This window comes from Acanthopagrus latus, chromosome 20, assembly GCF_904848185.1.
Source record: "Acanthopagrus latus isolate v.2019 chromosome 20, fAcaLat1.1, whole genome shotgun sequence".
Classification (NCBI taxonomy): domain Eukaryota; kingdom Metazoa; phylum Chordata; class Actinopteri; order Spariformes; family Sparidae; genus Acanthopagrus; species Acanthopagrus latus.
In genome coordinates this window covers 18,634,901-18,653,997 of record NC_051058.1, presented here as the reverse complement: position 1 = coordinate 18,653,997, position 19,097 = coordinate 18,634,901, and the positions used below count along the sequence as shown (strand labels likewise).

Below are 19,097 nucleotides of genomic sequence, written 5' to 3'. Positions count from 1 at the left end.
ACACACACACACACACACACGGGAGACAACAAAGATTAACTGCTGCCATCTCATTTTAATCTTTTATTTGTTCACCCCTCTTTCTGTTGTGGGTGAAGGAGCCAGTAAACATCACATGATGCCTGTCTCAGTAATGTGTGCACTCGCCTCGGGCAGCAGAGTGCAGTTGGACTGTGAAATGTTTGTTAACCACAGGCTGTTACACTGAAGCATCCATCTGCAAGAACCGCCCCAACAATGTGACCAAATACTACATGTTATATCTCCAAACTTCCACTTCTGTTGACACAACACACCTGTTTATTTTAGGGATGCACGATTTTATTGGCACGTCTTTGGTTTCGGAAGATGAAGGCTGATATGTTAAAGGAACAGTTCACCCTAAAATGAAAATTCAGTCAGTGTCTCTGTCTCATAGTCCACAAAAAACATTCCTGGAGCTTCACATCAAAACAGTGTTGCTGTTATAATTTCTTCAAGGGAGAACAGGACTAGAGATACGAACGATACTCTAGTGTGCAGAAACATCCAATTAGAAGACTTTATCAATTGAAAGCTATCTTGTGCGGTAGCGGTGGCTAGCCTTAAGCTAAAACTTAAATTAAGATTAGATGTTAACTTTATCTTCATTGGACTCTATTTATGGAAACAATAAAGAAAGCTAGCTTAGCATAAATGGATGCACAAGCTGGTTGTTGAGGAGGGTTGTTCAGATCAATTTTGCATCTCTGAGAATTAATTTTACGCTAGACGAGCTGCATGGAGCCATTTCATGCTTTTTTTTCAGTTAATATTATTAAAATGAGCTCCAGAAGATGTTTTGTGGACTACATTCTTTCACCTGACTTCCCATCAACACGGGGTTGAGGAGATAATGACAGAATTTTCATTTTTGGGTGAATTTCCCTTTAAATTATGCACACACGACATGAACATTTTGGCTTCATATCTTTCTCGTTGTGCCCGGTGAATATGTACATTTTAAAAAAGGACTGTATCTCTGCATCTTCCCGGCACAACAGTTTTTATTTCCACTACAGCAACGACTCGATGTCCTCTGCAAAGAAAAATATGTGCATTTATTTTGTATCAGCCTCAGAAATCAGTCCGGTAATATCATGCATCTCTGAGCTCGCAGGCAAAGTTGTTGCCGTGCTGTGTAAAAAGAGGCGGTGCACTCTTCTAATCCCTTTTCAAGCCCGGGTGGTGCACCTGTCTGCTCGTCCTTTTGTTCCTGAGCGTGGTGAGAGAGACACAGATGTACCGGTGTCCCCCCGAGGCACCGAGCAGCACCTCGTCACCACAAACTGTTTCTCTTTCATTGTTGAACTTAAGCTGTTGTCAGCCTCAGATTTCTTCCTCCTTGTACAACCTCTTCCAACACAGTCGCAGACAATACGAACATTCAGCAGACGTGGAAAAGGCTTTTTAAGAGTGTTTCATTCAGCCGGTCGTTTCTTCAGGTGTGACAGTCGGCTGTTGATCTTCACCATCTGCACCTGAGCACTGTTAGCCACAGCTTCCGTCTTATTTTTTTGTAGTTTTGGCTGTGTTTTTTGATTAGTAATGATGTTATTGCACCACCTGAAATTGTTTTTTTGGGAAACCAGACACAAGCAGTCAAATGATCTGAGGGAGAATCAGTGTTTGAGTAATGTCCATTAGCAGCAGCAGCAGCAGAGGGACAGACGACATGTTTGTGTCTCCAGTTGGTTCATTTATTGTGAACCAAAGGAGCCGCTGAGACTCTGCTGCTGGTTAAACAAAGATCAGGTCAGAGAGGAAGAAAAACACCCGAGAGCCTCCGATAATAAAGAGGAGCCTTCTCCTTCTTTACTCTCCTCTTTTCCTTCTGTCCTCTTAGTATTTACTCTCCATTATCTTTTCTTTACTCCCTTCTCTTATCTTTGTCTCATTCCTTTATTTCATCTCCTCTCCTTGTTTTCTTCCTTCCTTGTCTTTCCTTTCTCTGTATCTCATTTCATCTTGAGTTGTTTTCTTTCCTTTCCTTGTCTCCTCTCTTCTCCCTCCTCCTCATTTTCTTGGTTCCTTACCTTATCGCCTCTTTCCTTTTCCCCTCTCCTCTCCTTCCCTCTGCTCTTGTTGCCTCCCCTTCCATCTCCTCTTCTTATTCATTATTTCCTCTCCTCCCTGCATATTTGTTCCTTCCTCTTAGCCTCCATCCAAATATCTCCTTTTCTCCTTTTCTCCTCATCTCTTTCAGTTCCCTTCTCATCTCCTTGCTACCTCTCCCCTTCTTGTTTCCTTGCTCATTCCTTATCTCCTTTTGTTTTTTCTCCTGTCCTCACTTCCTACGCTCACCTCCTTTCTTCTGCTCACCTTTCTCGTTCTTATCTTGTTGTTTTCTTTTTTATCTCCTCTTCCTTTTCCCTTTCTTCATCTCCTTGTTCACTCTCCAGTCTCTCCTCTCCTTCCTTGTTTCCTCTCTGTCCTGTACTCCTGTCCTCGTTTCCTCCTGGCCTCCTTGTCCCCTCTCCTCTCCTCACTCCGCTGTCTCCTCCTGTGCCTGACACCCTCCCTCCTCTCCTGTCAGATACATTTCCTCCCTCCATCCGTTCTCCTCCTCTCTGCAGAGAAGAAGAAGAGGAGGAGGAGGAGGAGGACAGATTTTTCTGTCCCAGGGCTCTGACAGCAGAACAGCTCAGTGATCACAGCATCGTTTTTCTGCCTGTTTGCAGCTCAGCGACAGACAGACAGACAGTCACACTCGTCCTCCTCTTCTCTTCTCTGTCGTCTTCCCACGAGGACGATGCACCAAACAAAAAATCCTGATTGTCTCTGCTGGCCAATCAGGAGATCGAAGCTCAGAGTAGTGTTAGGTCAGGAGGGGAGTCGCACAGAGAACACAGATGTAAGGTTGAACAGGAACTTGAAAATACATTTGTCTGTTTGTAAATTTTGATTTTTGTCTTTTTTTCTTTTCCCCTCCCTCTCACTGCTTCTTGTTTTGGCTCTTAAATCTTCCCTCTCTGCTTGATTTTTTTGGGGCAGCGCTGAGGTTTTTGTCACCGCGCTCCAGCAGAAAACGCTTCTCATCCTTCTGGCCCGTCGCCATCAGTTTCGCTGATGTTTCCCTTCACTGCTTCGCCTCACATCATTTCAGTCTGTGAGCCAGTCCTTCTCTCCCTCTCTCTCTCTCTCTCTCGCTTTGCCTCCTTCATCCTCTGTCTGCTTCTCAGGTCTCAGCTGGACTAAATGCGTGAGGAGCGAGTACTCGGATCGTTCTGGTTTTCAGACCTCGAAGGCGTGAGAATTTGTCGTTTGTACGATTCGTCAGCTAGAGGTCACCAAATTATCACACTAGGGAGACAAACAGGATGTAAACACACCAGTAAACGACTGTAGGGTAGATTTATACATTTGCATCGGAGCTGCAATGTGAAGCAGTGTGGGGATTTCACTTCTAACATCTGTGTTGCAAATCCATCATGCACCATATCTAACAATCCAACACGATTTCTGTGTCCCAGTTTCATATTCCACACACAGGTTTGACTGAGTTTGAGTTAATTATACTCAACAAAAAAAGAGTTATGTAACAACGATGATGGAAAAATTCAAGGTACTTCCTTAAAGTTGACTTGAAAGAGATGGATTATATTTAGATTGATGCATCTTGAGGGAATATTTGCAAGAGGTGGTCAGTTTTTCTTCAGAGTTACTCGTGAGACAGTTGAATAACTTCACAAACGTCCTCCCTCAACATCTTTCCAGCATCAGATTAAAATCGAGGCTGTGTTCAACACTTTCAGTAACATTATAAGACCTACAATCCGACATTCACGCGCACTTCAGGCTACGATTGGTCAACGATGCAGCGAGAAAGGAATTCTGTACTGTCACAAGGTCATAGGTTTGGATAAAGATCAGCCTTTCTCAAAGTGAACTTTAAATTGTGTCTCAAACTGAACGAGTCAGAAAGATGTTTTGAATATTAAATAAACTAAAGAAACTAGACTTCCGCAATGTAACTGAACACTTTCGTTTCTGTTTTTGCGACACCGCCTGCATGAAATATTTACGATTTATGTCAAGAACGATCAGCCGTTGAGCGTTTTGTGAGACTGAAATTCTCCACTGCTACACTTATGTCTACATTCATCCCCTCAAGAAGGCAACAGACACAGTGATGAGTGAGTAGGCGAGGCTGATTCATCACACTGTCGTCTAATTAGGCTGTAATTTGTAATATACAGTTGCAGAAGTTGGGAAGTTAACGGCAGGTGGTCCCTGATAACTGAAACTCTGATATAGATGGTAGTAACATGTCAACCAGTATGTAACCTAACTCTGTTTTAGATTTAATGAATTCAGCTGCATGTTGGAAGAAGTATTTTCAAATTAAGCCATGTGGGACGTGCCGATAATATTCAGGATTAGCAGTATGCTCTAAAAAAAAGCCCACAACGCTGAAACGACTTCAAAAACACTGTGAAAGACTCAGCAGGCCGAAATGCACAAATATCACCACGCTGACCTTTTCAAGAAGGTGGTTGAGCAAATGACAGAAGGAGGCTGTTTGTTTTGAGTGTGGACAGCTGCATGTAAACACAAATGTGAGTGGAATATTAATTTATTAGCAATATAAGCAGCTTGATAGTCATTGTGGGTAGAGGGTTGGTCAGGACGTACGATCTGGGAAGTCCAGTTTAAGAACAAGTTTGAAGGTTCATCAGCTGAAGCCGTTTAGTTACTTCAAAGTAAAACATCCAAAGTAGTGAAATCGTCGTCTCTGCCGTCAGGAGACTTATCATCAGAAATATTCTGTTCGTGTTATAAACTAATCTAGCAGGAATTGTTTCTCCCGCATGTGTTCGACTGGCCGATGCGGCGCGTCGTCAGATGACGTTGAAATGAGATGTGACAACCCTGTAGCTCCCTGCGACACACACACTCTGACACATTCCTCTAATTGGCTTTACTTTTTCACACCACCACACTTCTCATGACAGATAAACTGAATTCATGTCGGAATGTGTTGGAGTCTCCCCTCAAAAATCAAGTCGCAGATGATGGCGAGAGAAACAAAAACGTCTGCTCTCCCTTTTGTTGAAGTTCAGTTTATTTTACACTTTAACTTGGAGGCATTTTCTTTTTTAAACAATTAAATCCTGAAGAATGACGTCACCATTATTTCACAAAAAAAGTCATTTTGATTGTTTAAATGTGGGTTTGTCTAAGAGCTACGTGTCCATAAACACGCCTACTCTTAAAACAAATCATTGCCGTCATTTCTGTGTTGATACAAATTCAGATTCACGATTGTTAGCTGAATAACAACAAAACATTGTACTATTAACAATTACTGTGAAGTATGACACTGGGACACAGACGGTATTTTCCCGTTTAATTCCTCTGCAACACGTATGTTTTCTCAGTTTCCTTTGTTATAAATCTGGATGTAATGTGGTTTGAAGGTTTGAACCACAGAAGAGTGAAGAGTTGAGAGATGAAAAGGTTTGTTGGGGTGAAAATGTGACGTGAACGCACATCTAAAATGACAAGCTGAATAATCCTGCACACAGACTCTGTTGCTGTTTGACATTTCGCTGGAGGGAAAAAATATTAATCTCACGCTGCAGGTGTGTATTTTTACCACCGGCAGAAATTAAATTACCAACGGATGTTTCAGTATATCGTTAATACATTTACAGGAATGTATTAGTAGTCTCAGAAATAGCATTAAAAAGCTAGCACGAAAAATAGACAGTTAAAGTATAACCTGAACCACTTCACAGATATATTGTATGTATATTAAATGACCATTTAGTTTTTTGTTTTGAAGAAAAATCGCTTTATTAACATGTAAAAAAGAAAAAGTATCATCTATGTTTTATATAATCAAGCTTTTTTTGTATTTTTATACTTGAAGAAGAGGATTCATAAGCATGTAACACATTTATTCTGTAAAATTTTTATTTTTCTGTGTTGAAGATTTTTTATTTTTTTTTTTCCTTGCTAACCATGAAACAACAACAACAACAAAAAAGAAACCATGACCACACTTTGTTGTAGGAGACCAGTCAGCAGACGGGTTGTGATGGACTGAACGATGTAAAGTACCTCCACATTTATATAATAAAGCACATTTCCTCCTCCTTCCTCTAAAAAAAAGAAAAAACAAAACAATCACCTCACTGATAGGACGCCCCGTTTTATAGCTGTTTTCCTCTATTATAACCAACAGTGTAACGTACACGACACAGATTAACTCTATTGATGGTTTCTTGATTGAATGTGTGATTGTTAAAACCATTTGTGGATGTTCGAAAAAGTGTATATAAACCCAAATAATATATTACAAAAATTGATTTTATGTGGAAATTTTTTTAGACGGCAAAAAAAAAGTTTAAAAAAAAAAAAAGAAAAAGAAATAATCCAAAATGGCATGCATACTGTATACATTCCTGAAAATCTGCACGCTGGGTCAACAGAGGTCTCATTTTCTTGTCAATAATTCTGTGTATACCTGTGAGTGTATGATAGAGTAAACAAATTGTACAGTAACATAGATTTTTGTATTATGTTCAAAATGGGTCGATAAAAGCCCCTTTTACTGTGAGAATAAAGAGAAAAAAAGGAATTATTCTAATAACTACTGAGAAAGATATTTGAATGATATTGTATATCAACTTAAATACTGTTCCTCCAGTCTGAGAGTGATGCTTGCTGTGTGGGGTAAGTGTTGTTTGTGAATCGTGAAGAAGAATGATAATCTACTACAAAGTCAGTATAACTAAAAAGACCAACTAAACCGTGCAAAAACAACACGCAACTTTGTGTATGGAAAGTAAAAGTTGCCGCTTCGTGTGAGAAAAATCAACCAAACAAAAAACGGTTGCTGCTTTTGTACGTTCCTGTTGTGTTTTTGTGACAATAAAGGTGACCCTCTTATACACGACGGCTGTCGGTGTGCGTCTGTGAATGGCCTCAAGTTTTTTATTTCAGCATTGTTTTGTTGTTTGCATTGAATAAAAAACAACAATAATTTGAATGAAGTTTGGTTTTGTCTGACTACTTCCACAAACCATCATTTTCAAAATTTTCAAGAAAATTTCACACCACAGAAAATAGGACACATTTTCACAAAACACAATTTCCAAAAGCGTTTTAAAAAACACACAACTAATTATTGCAGCTATAATCCTCTTTGCCTGCTGAAACACACTGTTCCTCATTGAAGAACATTTTTGCATTTGGATCGCTAAAAAAAAAATATATGTTTTACGAGCCTCGTCTTTTATAACTAAAGACGCTTTCACATGGACTGAACGAACCGTTCGAATCTGAAATTAAATTCAGTTGAAGATGAAATCCATTACGAAAACATCTTGTTCTCCTTCAGTCGGGTTTTGTGGTGATTGTACGGTGGCCCTGAAGCTAAAATCCTTGAAACATAATTTCAGACGACGCGACATTTCACAAAACACAGCAAAATTAAAGAAACACGACATTTCAGAAAACAAAACAGAGTCTGTTTGTCTGAAGTCTGTTTCCTGTCGTTCAGCAGCCCCGCAGCACACGGTGGCATTTTGGCAGCACATTAAGACGCCGTCACGTTTATCTGATCGGCTCTTTTGATCGGCTTTTATATAGACCACCGATCAAACTGATTAGAGTGAGCGATCGATCAGACCTGATGATGGTGCTAGATGAAATTCGGGGACTCACCTAAGTATTGGAATAATTGTTGTTGAGACACTTCACTCAAAACTTTGGTCATCCCTGGAGGAAATGTCAGAAGATCATGAGAGCGGGAAGGTTCGTCCTGCTGTGACCACGAACGTCTTGTTTTTGTTGAAAGAATGAGACAAAGAGTTATTGTCTGAAACATTCGCTGCATGAGAGCAGCCACCTGAACGTACGAGGTCACGATCAGCAGCTGAAGTGAAGGAAGATTTCACCAGAGAACACGTCTTCATAACCTCCCCGAATAAATAACGGACGCGTCTCCGATTTAACACAGAGTGAAACAGTTTTAATGATGTTTACTTTGAATCTTTTCCCCCCGTGGACAAATAAATGTCACCGATTAGTTTAAACCTGGCAACGCCTAAAACTAACCAAATATGTGCTCAATTAGATTTGAGCGGTGATGTGATGAGGTCGAGCGGCGTTCATTTAGATTAGATGAAAGTTTAATGAGTCCTGAGGAGAAACTGAGTTGTGGCATTAGCAGAGAGGAGCAGGAGGAAGATGATAATCAAGTGCGTGATGGTAGTAAAGTAATTATGGTGCTGGAAGTGAGAAAATGTAGGTTTTAGTTCACAGTTTAAGCTGTGGAAGCGTTTGTCGCTGCAGACAGAAAAATGGAAAGAAAAATAAATGAAACAAATGTAGTTTACATATTTTTTTTCATATGCAGAAAAAAAAAACATGACTTCTCGCCCAAATGTTTTATGCAGTTGTATGGTGGCCCTGAAGGTCAAAGCACAACAAGATTCACAAAACACAACACAGAAAACACACAATTTGATAAAGCACAAAAACATTTCACAGCGCACCCTCCAAAATACACAAACATTCAGAAAAACAACATTTCACAAAAAAACAGTCAGGAATCAAACACAATTTTTATTATTTATTTGTTTATTTATTTATTTATTTTTATTTTTACAAAATTTCAAGAAACGCATTAGAATTTCAGGAATTACATGTCTTTATTTATTTATTTATTTTTACAAAATTTTATAAAATATGACATTTCAGGAAAAAGCAATTTCAGGAAACAAATGCAGTTTTTATTTTTTCAACAAAATTTCCTAATATACAAAATTTCAGGAAACATTTTTTGTTTTACTTTTTACAAAATTTCAGAAAATGCATTTCCAATAACTTTTTTTTTTACAACAGAATTTGAAAAATGATATTGCCTAAAACATTGCCTTTCCAAAAAAACCCCAAATAAAAAAACAAAAACAAATGAAAAAACAAATAAATGTTGTGATTTTGGAAATGTTGCTGTATTTTCAGAATCAGTACTCCTTCAGTGTCTCACAAACGGAGAAATGTGTTTGTCCCAGCAGCCAAAGAACATAATATTGCAAAAAACAAAAACCAATAACAAAAATAAACAACATAATTAAAAAGTTTGACCCTCAGGGCCTCCGTACCGTTGGCATCCCCATTAACTCCACTCTCTCCAGATCGAATCCTGCCTGTGTGAAACGGCACGAGGCACAAATGTTCCTGGATGTAGCTTCATGTGTGAACGGTGAAAATCGCTGGAGGCCTGCGAGTCGTAGTAATTAACAGGGAACAGTGTGTGAAAGAGGCTTAATTAACACCTTTCACAGACAGAACTTTAAAAAACAAAAGCTCGTGGGTTAATATTTCTTGACAAACCTGCCACAACTCCTCGTAGCTTTCTCTGTTTCGGCTGTGAACAACAGTGTTACAACCAGACGCCGGCAGCTCTCTAATTACCAGAGGCTTGGATCGCTGTGGCAGTGGACACTAATGAGTGTTAAATTGGCCCTTTGTTTACCTCCGGGGGAAAGACACCGGAGGCTAAAGGTGATCCCTGACTGAATCAGCTCGACACTGTGAGTTATTATGCAGAACAGACTTCAGTTTGACCTTCATCCTCTCCTCCGCTGCTGCTGCCGCCTGGATCAGCCCTCCGGCCGGCTTCATCTGTTTTTAGCAGTTTGTTCGACCTGATTTAAAGGATTTGTTGGTCACTAGGGGGCCGGAAAAAGCATCAAAACAAACAGGCTGATCAGCGTTGTTGAATGGGAAATGTTGAATTCTTCTACCAGAAGCTTGAAAACAAGGATATGCTCCTAATTTTGTGATATATGTCATGTTGGGAAGTGAAATAAAATGACACTGACACATTTGGGGTTGAAAACATTTAGCTAATCTCATGTTAGCATCCATTTGGAATCAAGTTTCTGATGGACTAAGCGCCAGTGTTTACTGTTTATTACCTTATATTCAGTAGATCACTAAACAAACTCTGAGTTTTGTATTTATATTTCCTGTTTCTAGGGTTTACGATGACTTGAGTCTTCTTTTAAAAGTGTATTTTTATGTTGACTGTGCTGCTGTGTTTGCACTCGACATGCCACAGATCTGTGTGCGGTTTTAACTTTGCGAGACAAATCCTCCGACTTCTGCAGCTTCGTTGCTTCTGTCAGCCGTGAGCAGAGCACATCTGGAATTGAAGCTCCGTAAAACATAAAGAAGGCGATCGAAGCTGGTCGAGGACACGAGACTCGATGACTCAGGGAACTCTTTTCTTAAACGAGCAGACGGTCTTGATTCAGCCGGATTGGAGCCCTGAATTAGACTCTCTCGACTTATTTTAGAGTGAGGCTGAACTTCTGCCAGATCGGCTGTCGTTTGATGTGCAGTTTGAGGTCATGACGCCGGATTAATTGCCCGACCAATCAAACATCCGACTTGCTGCTGGATTTCTGGCACGTCAGACGTTTTTCTCGGCTGTCTGCAGATGGCTGCTGTCAAAAAGGTCTGTTAGAAACTGCAGTGGGATCATTTCATCTCAGTAGAATTGTTCAAAGTCACACCGCCTCTCTCTTTATACAAACATTGTTGAGGCTTCAGCCATTTTGTTTTGTTTGAATAAACTTTATTGAAGTGTAAAGGCAGGCGAAGAGATGAATCAACAAACCTGTAGCAGCACGAGAAGAAGAGAAACGAGGAGATGATGAAGAGTCTTGATGCAGTTTATGGATATAAAAAATAAAGATGGTGAGTTGTTTGTTGCAGCTGTGGACTTCTTGTCTTTAATGGACCAACAGGAAGTGAAGGTAAGACTCGTTTTTACAGTCTCACACACACTCAACAACTAAAAAATGATCTGGCGCCATTCGATTGAAAAGTCTGATTTCCACATCAGGAACCTGAACTGGAATTGAGTCTCTTAGATTTGGTGTTTAATTGACTGATGATTAACATCCCTAGTTTCCTTTGGTCGCCGTCCTTGCTTCCAGGAGAGAGAAGTGGGTGAACAAGACTTAATTTAAAGTGAATAAAACTTTAAATATGACCTCATCTGTCACAGCAGGATCATTTGTGTTTAGTTGTGTTGCTCATGCAGTGTTCATCTGCCCCAAGCACCAAGCTTACTTTACTGTACGTTAGCCGTAAGCTAACGTTGGTGAGGTCAACGCTGACTGACCTCGGCACTCAGCAGAGACTCTGGTTCTCTCTCTCCTCTCTGTAACGATTTGTCGATGAGGTAAAGGAACATTTCTCCTCCGGCTCCGGTCAGCAGTCAACGTTACAGTGGAGGTCGCCTCTGTAGATCACTGCTACAGTCGTGTTGATAAACAGGAGTGAAGAAAATGTTTTTCCTCCAGAATGTCTGGCTCTAATCCAGACTCTCTAGCCAGCTCTGATTATCTGAGGAGCAGAAAGAGGAAACACTTAATGGCATATGAAAATGCAGTGGAACAAGAATCCTGCGTCTGTGCCAGCAGAGTTAACTTACGTCTCCTGAGTTTTTAGCCTGAGCTGAAGATCAAATCTGTCATCAGCGCAAACCAACCGAGCTGAGGAGCAGAAGACGGAGCTGTCGGGCTGGAAAAGATCTGCGACAGGTGAGTTCGACATCCATCAACACAAAAACAGTTGCTGAGATGTGCGAGTTAACACAACGTACAAGATTGTTTGTTCGACAACCTTTAGTCAGACTTGATGGGTTTTTTTTATTTGCCTGCATCGACTTTAACTTTACTTTGTAAAAGTACTCAAAAATGATACTCGAGTAACAGTCAAGATACTGTGTCAAAGGAAAAAGTAACTATTCCATATTATAGTTACATGTGTCTATATACATATATCATGGATCCAATATTCAGCATTCTTCTGATTTTTTTTTGTCTGATTGCTGATGAAATAGATGTAAAAAGTTCTGGTGCAGCATCTTTATCTGTACAACACAGTTCACACGAGGTAACATGAAGTAACTAGTAACTGAAGTTATCTGTATATAAATGTTGTGGAGTATTTGCCTACAAGATGAAGTAAAGACGTAGCAGGAAATGTCCTAGTGAAGTACCTCAAAACCGATCTTGATTAAATGTACTTTAAACTACAGACCGAATAGTTCCGCATTTGATTGATGGATCCTGTTTTCCCCTCCAGGCAGCTTGAAGTGAAAGTATTCTCCACTCTGCTGCCCTCATGCCTCCGTTTCCTCCTCAGAACAGAAAGTATGAAGAAGTGACGTCTCCTCTAACATCTGTTCCCAGAAAATAACCCAACGACAGGACCGGCACGTGTCTGAGGCCGCAGCAGACGGCGCTTCATTCAGAGCTTCAACCCAAACCGCCGTGATCCGATTCAAACTGAGTCTTTTCATGTGTCGGGACTGTGATGGTCATCTGAGATCAAGGTGAGGAGATTTTTTTTTTTTTTATCATCACTGGGACGTGAAAACAGCAGCCGGAGAACGGTGAGGACGTGGTTACTTCAGGTGAAACGTTCCAAACTAGAAAATCTAAATTATAATACAGAAACTGCCAACAATCTGCCAAGGAACCAAGGAACAAAGTTTTGCCAAGTTTTATTTGGCACTTGCTGTCCCGCCCGAGGGGAAAAAAATGTTTTGACAGAAGGAAACAAACAAGGAAATTAAAGATGCTTCTGCAAGATTTTGATTTTGTTATTCGATTTATTTAATTAATGAAGTAACAGCCGCTCTATGGAAATAATTCACATCATTTTTGATTACATTTCTTCTCAGTTGCTGCTTTTATTCAAATGTTAACCGAAAGTTTCTTGTGTTTTCACACGCAGAAAGAGGAGGGAGAACTGATCCCACACTTCGATTTGAGGATCTGAAACGACGTCCAGCAACCTCAACTTTCATCAAGTCGACGACTTCAGATCAGACTTCAGCTGGACGGTTGTGAAGGAAAAACAGAAAAATGGAAGACGAGCTGGTACCAAGTCTGACATCTTTCCTCCGCCTCTACAGCCGACGAAGAGGTGGACGAAGAGATCGTCTTCAGTCGAGCTCGGCGCTGACAGCTGCTCAGCCTCGCGGCGATGTTTCTGAGACTAAGACGTTTGAGGCCCTGTTAGTTTTGTCTGGAGGAGTTGTTGGTGCAACATGTGGGGCTGTTTTTGGTGGAGTATTTGGGGCGTTGGGCAGTTTTGGCGCAGCAGTTTACAGGGATGTGCATGTCAGCTTCTTTGGCTTCTTCGGCAGCGTCTGTGGCGGCGTGGTCGGCGGCGTGGTCGGCGGGACTGTTGGCAGTATGGTCTGCACCGTGGCAGAAGCAGAAGGCGGTCCAGTCAACGGCCTCGCCAGCGATGTTGTGTGGCTCACCATCGGCTTCGCAACAGGCGGTGCAATTGGTAGCGTTTTTGGAGGGGCTGTTGGTGGACTAGGCGGTGGCGTAGGCGGTGCCTTGGGGGCGTTTTGCGCCACGAAATGTGTGGTCAGTTCAGTTGGAGCCGTAACTCGTTATCGTAAAACCAAAGATTCAAAAGAGCAGGAAATCAAGGCGAAGAAGGTGAACATGATGGTGGAGACAGCAGGTTTCAGGGAAGCCGTCACGCCGCTGATGGAGGAGCTGATCAAAACCACCTGTGACAAAATGGCCTCCGATGGCGTCGTGCAGGGTGCAGCCAGAGAGGCCGCGGAGTCTCTGACTGCTGCTCTCGGCTGAATTTTTCTTCAGACATTTGCACAATGACGCATAAATCATCGTTGATCAAAAAATAATTGTCTTAGTGTCACAACTGGAGGAGCAGGTATCCTGTAACTGCACTGTGATGTGTTAGTATTATTATGGTGTTGTGTAACTGTACTCTTCAAATTGTGCAATAAATGTTGAGCTTCTTGTGCACTGAAGTCTTTTTCTATATCAGCGGTTAATAACAGTATTTTATTGGTCTGTCATTCATTTACTTTATTCCTAAACGTGGAGAAAATCAACTTCTTCACAGCCATTTTCTGCATTTGAATTTGATAAATGCCTCTTTTACATATTCACACATGTAATATTAGAAAAACTGTCATTGAAAAATACTTGGTACTTGGTACAGCTGAGGAGGTTTCATGGTGTTTTTTTTTGCCTAAAATGTCTGAAATATCACAGTTCATATAGATATAGCCTCAGTTTAAACCTTTGACTCTAATATATCACCAGAGTTTTGAACCTGGCTTCATCCAACATCTGATTTCTGTTATTTTCTGTTCTGCAAATGCAAATTATATATATATATATATATATATATTTTAGCAAGATAAAATGCCTTATTTGCATATTTAAACACAAAATAACTGTAAACTTTCAGCCCCCTAAAATAATTGTCCTAATGTAAACTAATCACCTGGAGAAGTTTCATGAAGATGTCTGTTAACGTTTTGCACAATTTTCTGTCAAATGTCTGGAATTTAATAATAACTTCTTCATCTTTAAAGGACGCTGAACCAGAAATCTCCTCTTCAGCAGCTCTTACACAGCAAACCTTCCACTTTTACTCCTATTTATACTCTAAATGTTTTGTTTTTTTTTCCATCTATCATTCAAGATTTTATTCATAAAAAACATGCAGGAAATGTTTCTTTTTGTGGCTCATTTTCTGACTTATGGGGCGATAAAAGAAAGATTTCCAAAGTTCCCTCTGCAGAACATTTGACCTGAATGAACCTGGCTTCAACCGGCGTTTGGATTTCCACAAAATGCTGCATTTTGATTAGATAAATGCCTCATTTCCATATTTAACCATTAAGTATCAGAGCACTTTGAATGCAGATGTACTTGTCTTCGTGCGAGTGATCAGCCGGAGGAGTTTCACGTTGATGTCTGTCAGTCACGTCTCCTGTTCGGTGTGTCGGTGTCGAGCAGTCGGACGGTAAACACTCTCGGCTCTGCTGTGTTGAACCGAGGTAATTGGCCACATGAGAGGAAGCTTCTCCAGTTTCTCTCCTGAGAGCTGCTGTCGGTCGTCCTTATTTATTCTTTCATCTCTGATCGATTTAACGATCTGCAGGGAGCAAAAGGTCGCGAGCAGAGAGACGCTCTGTTTCCCCGCCACAGTTCATAAACTCTCTGGAAGACGAGAAGTTCACCGGCGACGGTTTAAACCTCGTTAACGGCGTTTGAGAACAAACCGTCTCTCAGATACGAAGCTCCGTCTTCCTCTCTCGTTGCAGAGTCGTTATTTCAGCGTTTCCTCCTGAGATTCCTCCTCTTTTCTGCAGCTTCTGAAACTCACGGCGGTTTAAAATGTTGAAGATGTTTCACACTCCACGCTCGTCTGCCTCTGCTGCCGTCTTCACTGGAAGCAAAATGTGGTTTTATTCTCTTTTCAACAAACCGACATCTGTATTCACCATGCAAATGAATTCTGCGGAGCTGGAGGTCGATCTGACAGACGGCTGTTTAAGAAACACAAACGGGATTTTAATCGTCTCGCTTCAGCAGACAAAAGAAACGTTTTGACCCTCTGTCGTCGAAACTGTTGTTCCACCGATTGTTTGTTTTTTGTCATGTTTTGTTTCAGTTACATAAACCAAAATCAGAATTTCACAGACATTACATAACTTTTAAACACTGTTCACATTTATATTGATGAAGAAGTATTTTAAGAATAACATTGTAACATTACGAGAAAAATAAGGTCATCATTTTATAAGAAAAGGGTTTTTTTAAAGACAGTCTTTACATTTTTTATTGGAACATTTTTTACAATACTAAAAGATAAAAAGCTGTGTTTATCCTATGGTACAAAACATATTATATTATTTCCATTTAATGACACGTTTTATAAAATGAGACAGCTTTGTGGAAAGAAATGTGAGCGTCTGAAAATAAAGTTGTAATATTTTGAGAAAAATGGGACCACAACAGTTGAGTTGTTGTTGACGAATTTCTTCATATTTTGAGATAAAATCATGATTGAGGGAAAAATATCTGGCAACTAAAAAACATCCAGAAAGATGTTTAAGTATGAGAACAAAGAACAAAACAAAGATTTTGACATTTTCAGTAGAACAAAAAATGACAGAAGCTCTGAGGAGCAAGTGAAGGCCTTTTTTTTTATGGTCATCCATTTTCTAAGATCCTTAATTTTTCTTTCAAGCGGAAAAAAAACAATTCTGGAGAAAAAAATAAATAAATGTGAAACCAAATTCAGAAACAAAAATCACAAATTAAAAAGAACATTTCCTCCTCCATGTTTTTAGGAAAATTTTATTCACATGAAAACATTTTTTTTTTTTTCCCCCTGAACATTTTTTTTTCACAGAAGGAAAAAAATTAGGCACTTAAAAATATAATGTCCTCACTTGTCCCTTCAGGGCTTCCGTAGGTCAGTTTATTAAACTGTGATGATTTTTCACATCAGTGATTTTGGCCACAGTTCATCGTCTCCTGAAGTTAAATCTTTCTGACTTTTCCTCCAGATCCACCACGAGGCCGTGCTTATGTGTCCATCAACTTCTCTACTGACCAAACACCTGTAAAACTAATGAATTTCCCATCATCCTCAGCTCTGCTTTGTATTCAGCGCATCTTAGCATCTGTCGAACATCACACCTGCTACACGTTAGCATTTAGCTCAAAGAGGCTCATGAGAGGCGTGAACACAAGAACACGAGAACCAGGAACGGTACAAAACGTTTTATTTGTTGAAATGCAGAAGTAAAGCAGAAGTCCTCGCACTTCAGTATTAAAAATAATTTAAATATATTACAAATCCTCAGCCTAAATCTTTGAGAGCTGCTTGAAGACGGAGATGGACTGCTTGATTAATATTCTATTTCAAATTAAACCAATTAAAATAATCACATGTGGAGCTTTTTTTTTTTTTTTTTTTTAATTTAAGAAACTATCAAAGTGATTATCGACGTTCCGTCCGTCAGAGTCGGTCAGCGAGGCCTCGCGTGGAGCCGAGGCTGCGATATCTGAAGCTGATGGGCTAATGAAGCTCATCAGCTGAGCGGCTCCTTCTCTAATCTCATTGTCCTAACGAGCTCAGAGGACGTCCGCTGTCATCAGCATCAAAACTCGCTCTTTAACTTCTGATTACTCCAATCACAGAACGATTTTCTACAATCATCTGGGGTTTTTTTTTTGTTTTTTTTTTTAACTTCATTCAGTTTGTGTCTGAGATTCAAACTTCTCCTCTCAGGATCATGCAGCTTCACCTCGGTGGTCCTCAACATGCACGAGGGAGGAAGACGAGTTCGATGTCTGATTGTTTTTTTTAAAGCGTCGACTCTGGTCTGTGGAGTTTCCTTCAGAGCGAGATGTCCGAGGACACGTGCAGCTGTTGTCCCGGCTTCCACTTGGCGCTGCGTCGGCCACCGTCCGCCCGTCTGTACGGCTGATTCCTCAAATCTGAGGACGAACAGACACAACGACCTGGTAATGAGTTTTTTTATATAAACCTTTTGAACGTTTAGCCAAAAGAACCTGGACACTCTTGTGTTTACTGTGCACGTTAAGGCCGGAGCTACTTTCCAGGTTTGGTTAAAATAAGTTCACATGTGAAAGGGTGTTTTGGGAAAAGATCTCCGTACGTCATACCTTAAAACACAAATCTCATTACTACTCACATTCACCAGGCTCTGTGTGAACAGATTGTTTACTGTGGTCAGTGGCTCAGTTACAGAAAAAAGGGGGCAGAGAAACATGACTAATCTTCACAGAAACACAAACTCTGCCTTGTTTTAGCCTAATTACTGAACTTTCTTGATCTTTTTCAAGGATTTTTACGGTTATTTAGGGCGGCGGTGTCATGAAATACGAAGAAAGACATTGAAGAAAGCAGACGTTTGGCTCAGTAAAAGTGAATCAGCTCCTTTTTAAAAGCAGCAGACAGTTTCTAATGAGCTATAAAAGAAGTCGACGTCTCGGGAGGAACCGAGAGTCACAGAGCGAAAACACTGAAACTGCATCCAAAACACTCTGAAGGGCGAACAGTGTGAGGATACGCAGTTTAATATCACATATACTGAAGTGAAGGAGGTGTGTATGACTTTAAAAGTGCACATATGAGATTCCCCCTCAAAGATGAAGGTGTAAATGATGGATGTGTATTAAAGGTGAACAGACAGAAGCAGACACGGTGGGGCTTTAAGACGTCACCTCGTCGATGAAGACGGAGTCGCAGAACAGACGGGAGGAGCGTTTGGCGGAGCGAGCCGTGAAGGGCACGGACTTTAGAGCTGAGGGACGGGAAGAGAGGAGGGACAAAACAGCAGAGAGAGAGAGAGAGAGAAGCCAAGGATGGGTTAGAAGTGAGAGAAGCCTTCAGAGAAAAGAGCAAAGAAGGAGAAGTAAAGCTGGAGATCCTGAAAAAGGAAACATGGTGAAATGTTTAGCAGAACGAGATCAGCGGCTCTAAAAGAAAAGCTGAACATGGTTTCTTTCGTTCTGAGACTGAAACGAGACCATCAGCATCACGTCTGTCCATTTATATACAGTGTTGCAGGATGATGTTAGCGTAGCTTAGCATGAACAATAAACTCTGTCAAAGTGAAGAAATGCTCCATTCAGCTCCTCTAAATATCAGTTTTTAACATGTTAACACAAAAAGAAATGCTTGGGTTTTGAGGTTGATTGACGTCACGTCTGTTTCACAGAACATGATTGGTCGACGCTGCTTCCTGTTGTCATCACACTGTGTTATGACTTGATTTCTCTCTGCACCGTCACATCCATCTGAGCTGCCTCCAGATCCACCACGCTGCTCTGATACAGACGCGATGATCAGTTGGCTTGTTCGTACCTGTGATGATGTCCTCGATGGCGCCGTCCTTCCCCTCCCTCACCAGAGGAGACACCTGCCTCTTCTTCAGCTCTGCGATCAGATCCATCTGAGGCAGCCTGGACGGCGCCGGCGCCTGGAACGACAAAACCGGGTTTTTAAAAAGGATCAGCGAAGTCCTCACAGCCTCGCGGCGTTTTCCTCTGGTGATTGATGGCGGGGTCGGTTTTATGTCCTCGGCTCAGAGTGTTTTACAGCGTGAACTGAGCGAGACAAACTCTGCCGCGGTTCAGACGGCGAGAAATACGAGCGGTCGCACCGTCAGACGGGTTGTAAACAAACCTGCAGCTACACCGCCTGATTTGTTGCAGCCTCGC

General features: G+C 41.0%; 2 protein-coding genes across 4 annotated transcripts in view; one reads left to right on the top strand and one right to left on the bottom strand.

The window, feature by feature from the left end:
- Positions 1–11,263: 11,263 nt before the first annotated feature.
- Positions 11,264–13,812, top strand: LOC119010019. Of its 2 annotated transcripts, none has more exons than XM_037081828.1 (3): positions 11,264–11,588; positions 12,243–12,385; positions 12,790–13,812. In XM_037081828.1, the coding sequence occupies exon 3, from the start codon at positions 12,921–12,923 to the stop codon at positions 13,665–13,667; it is 747 nt and encodes a 248-aa protein (XP_036937723.1). In that variant the 5' UTR covers positions 11,264–11,588; positions 12,243–12,385; positions 12,790–12,920; the 3' UTR covers positions 13,668–13,812. The 2 variants fall into 2 exon arrangements, with proteins under 2 accessions (XP_036937723.1, XP_036937725.1); XM_037081830.1 differs by having other exon boundaries at positions 12,196–12,385.
- Positions 13,813–16,805: 2,993 nt separating this feature from the next.
- Positions 16,806–19,097, bottom strand: part of fmnl1b (formin-like 1b) — a 28,596-nt gene continuing 26,304 nt past the window's right edge. The window contains exons 25-27 of one of the 2 annotated variants that reach the window (XM_037082262.1): positions 18,742–18,856; positions 18,099–18,178; positions 16,806–17,348 (exon numbers count right to left, since the gene is read on the bottom strand). In XM_037082262.1, the coding sequence (XP_036938157.1) occupies positions 17,343–17,348; positions 18,099–18,178; positions 18,742–18,856 (201 nt within the window). In that variant the 3' untranslated portion in view covers positions 16,806–17,342. The remainder of the gene's footprint in view (positions 17,349–18,098; positions 18,179–18,741; positions 18,857–19,097) is intronic. The other variant, XM_037082261.1, reaches the window with a different exon arrangement.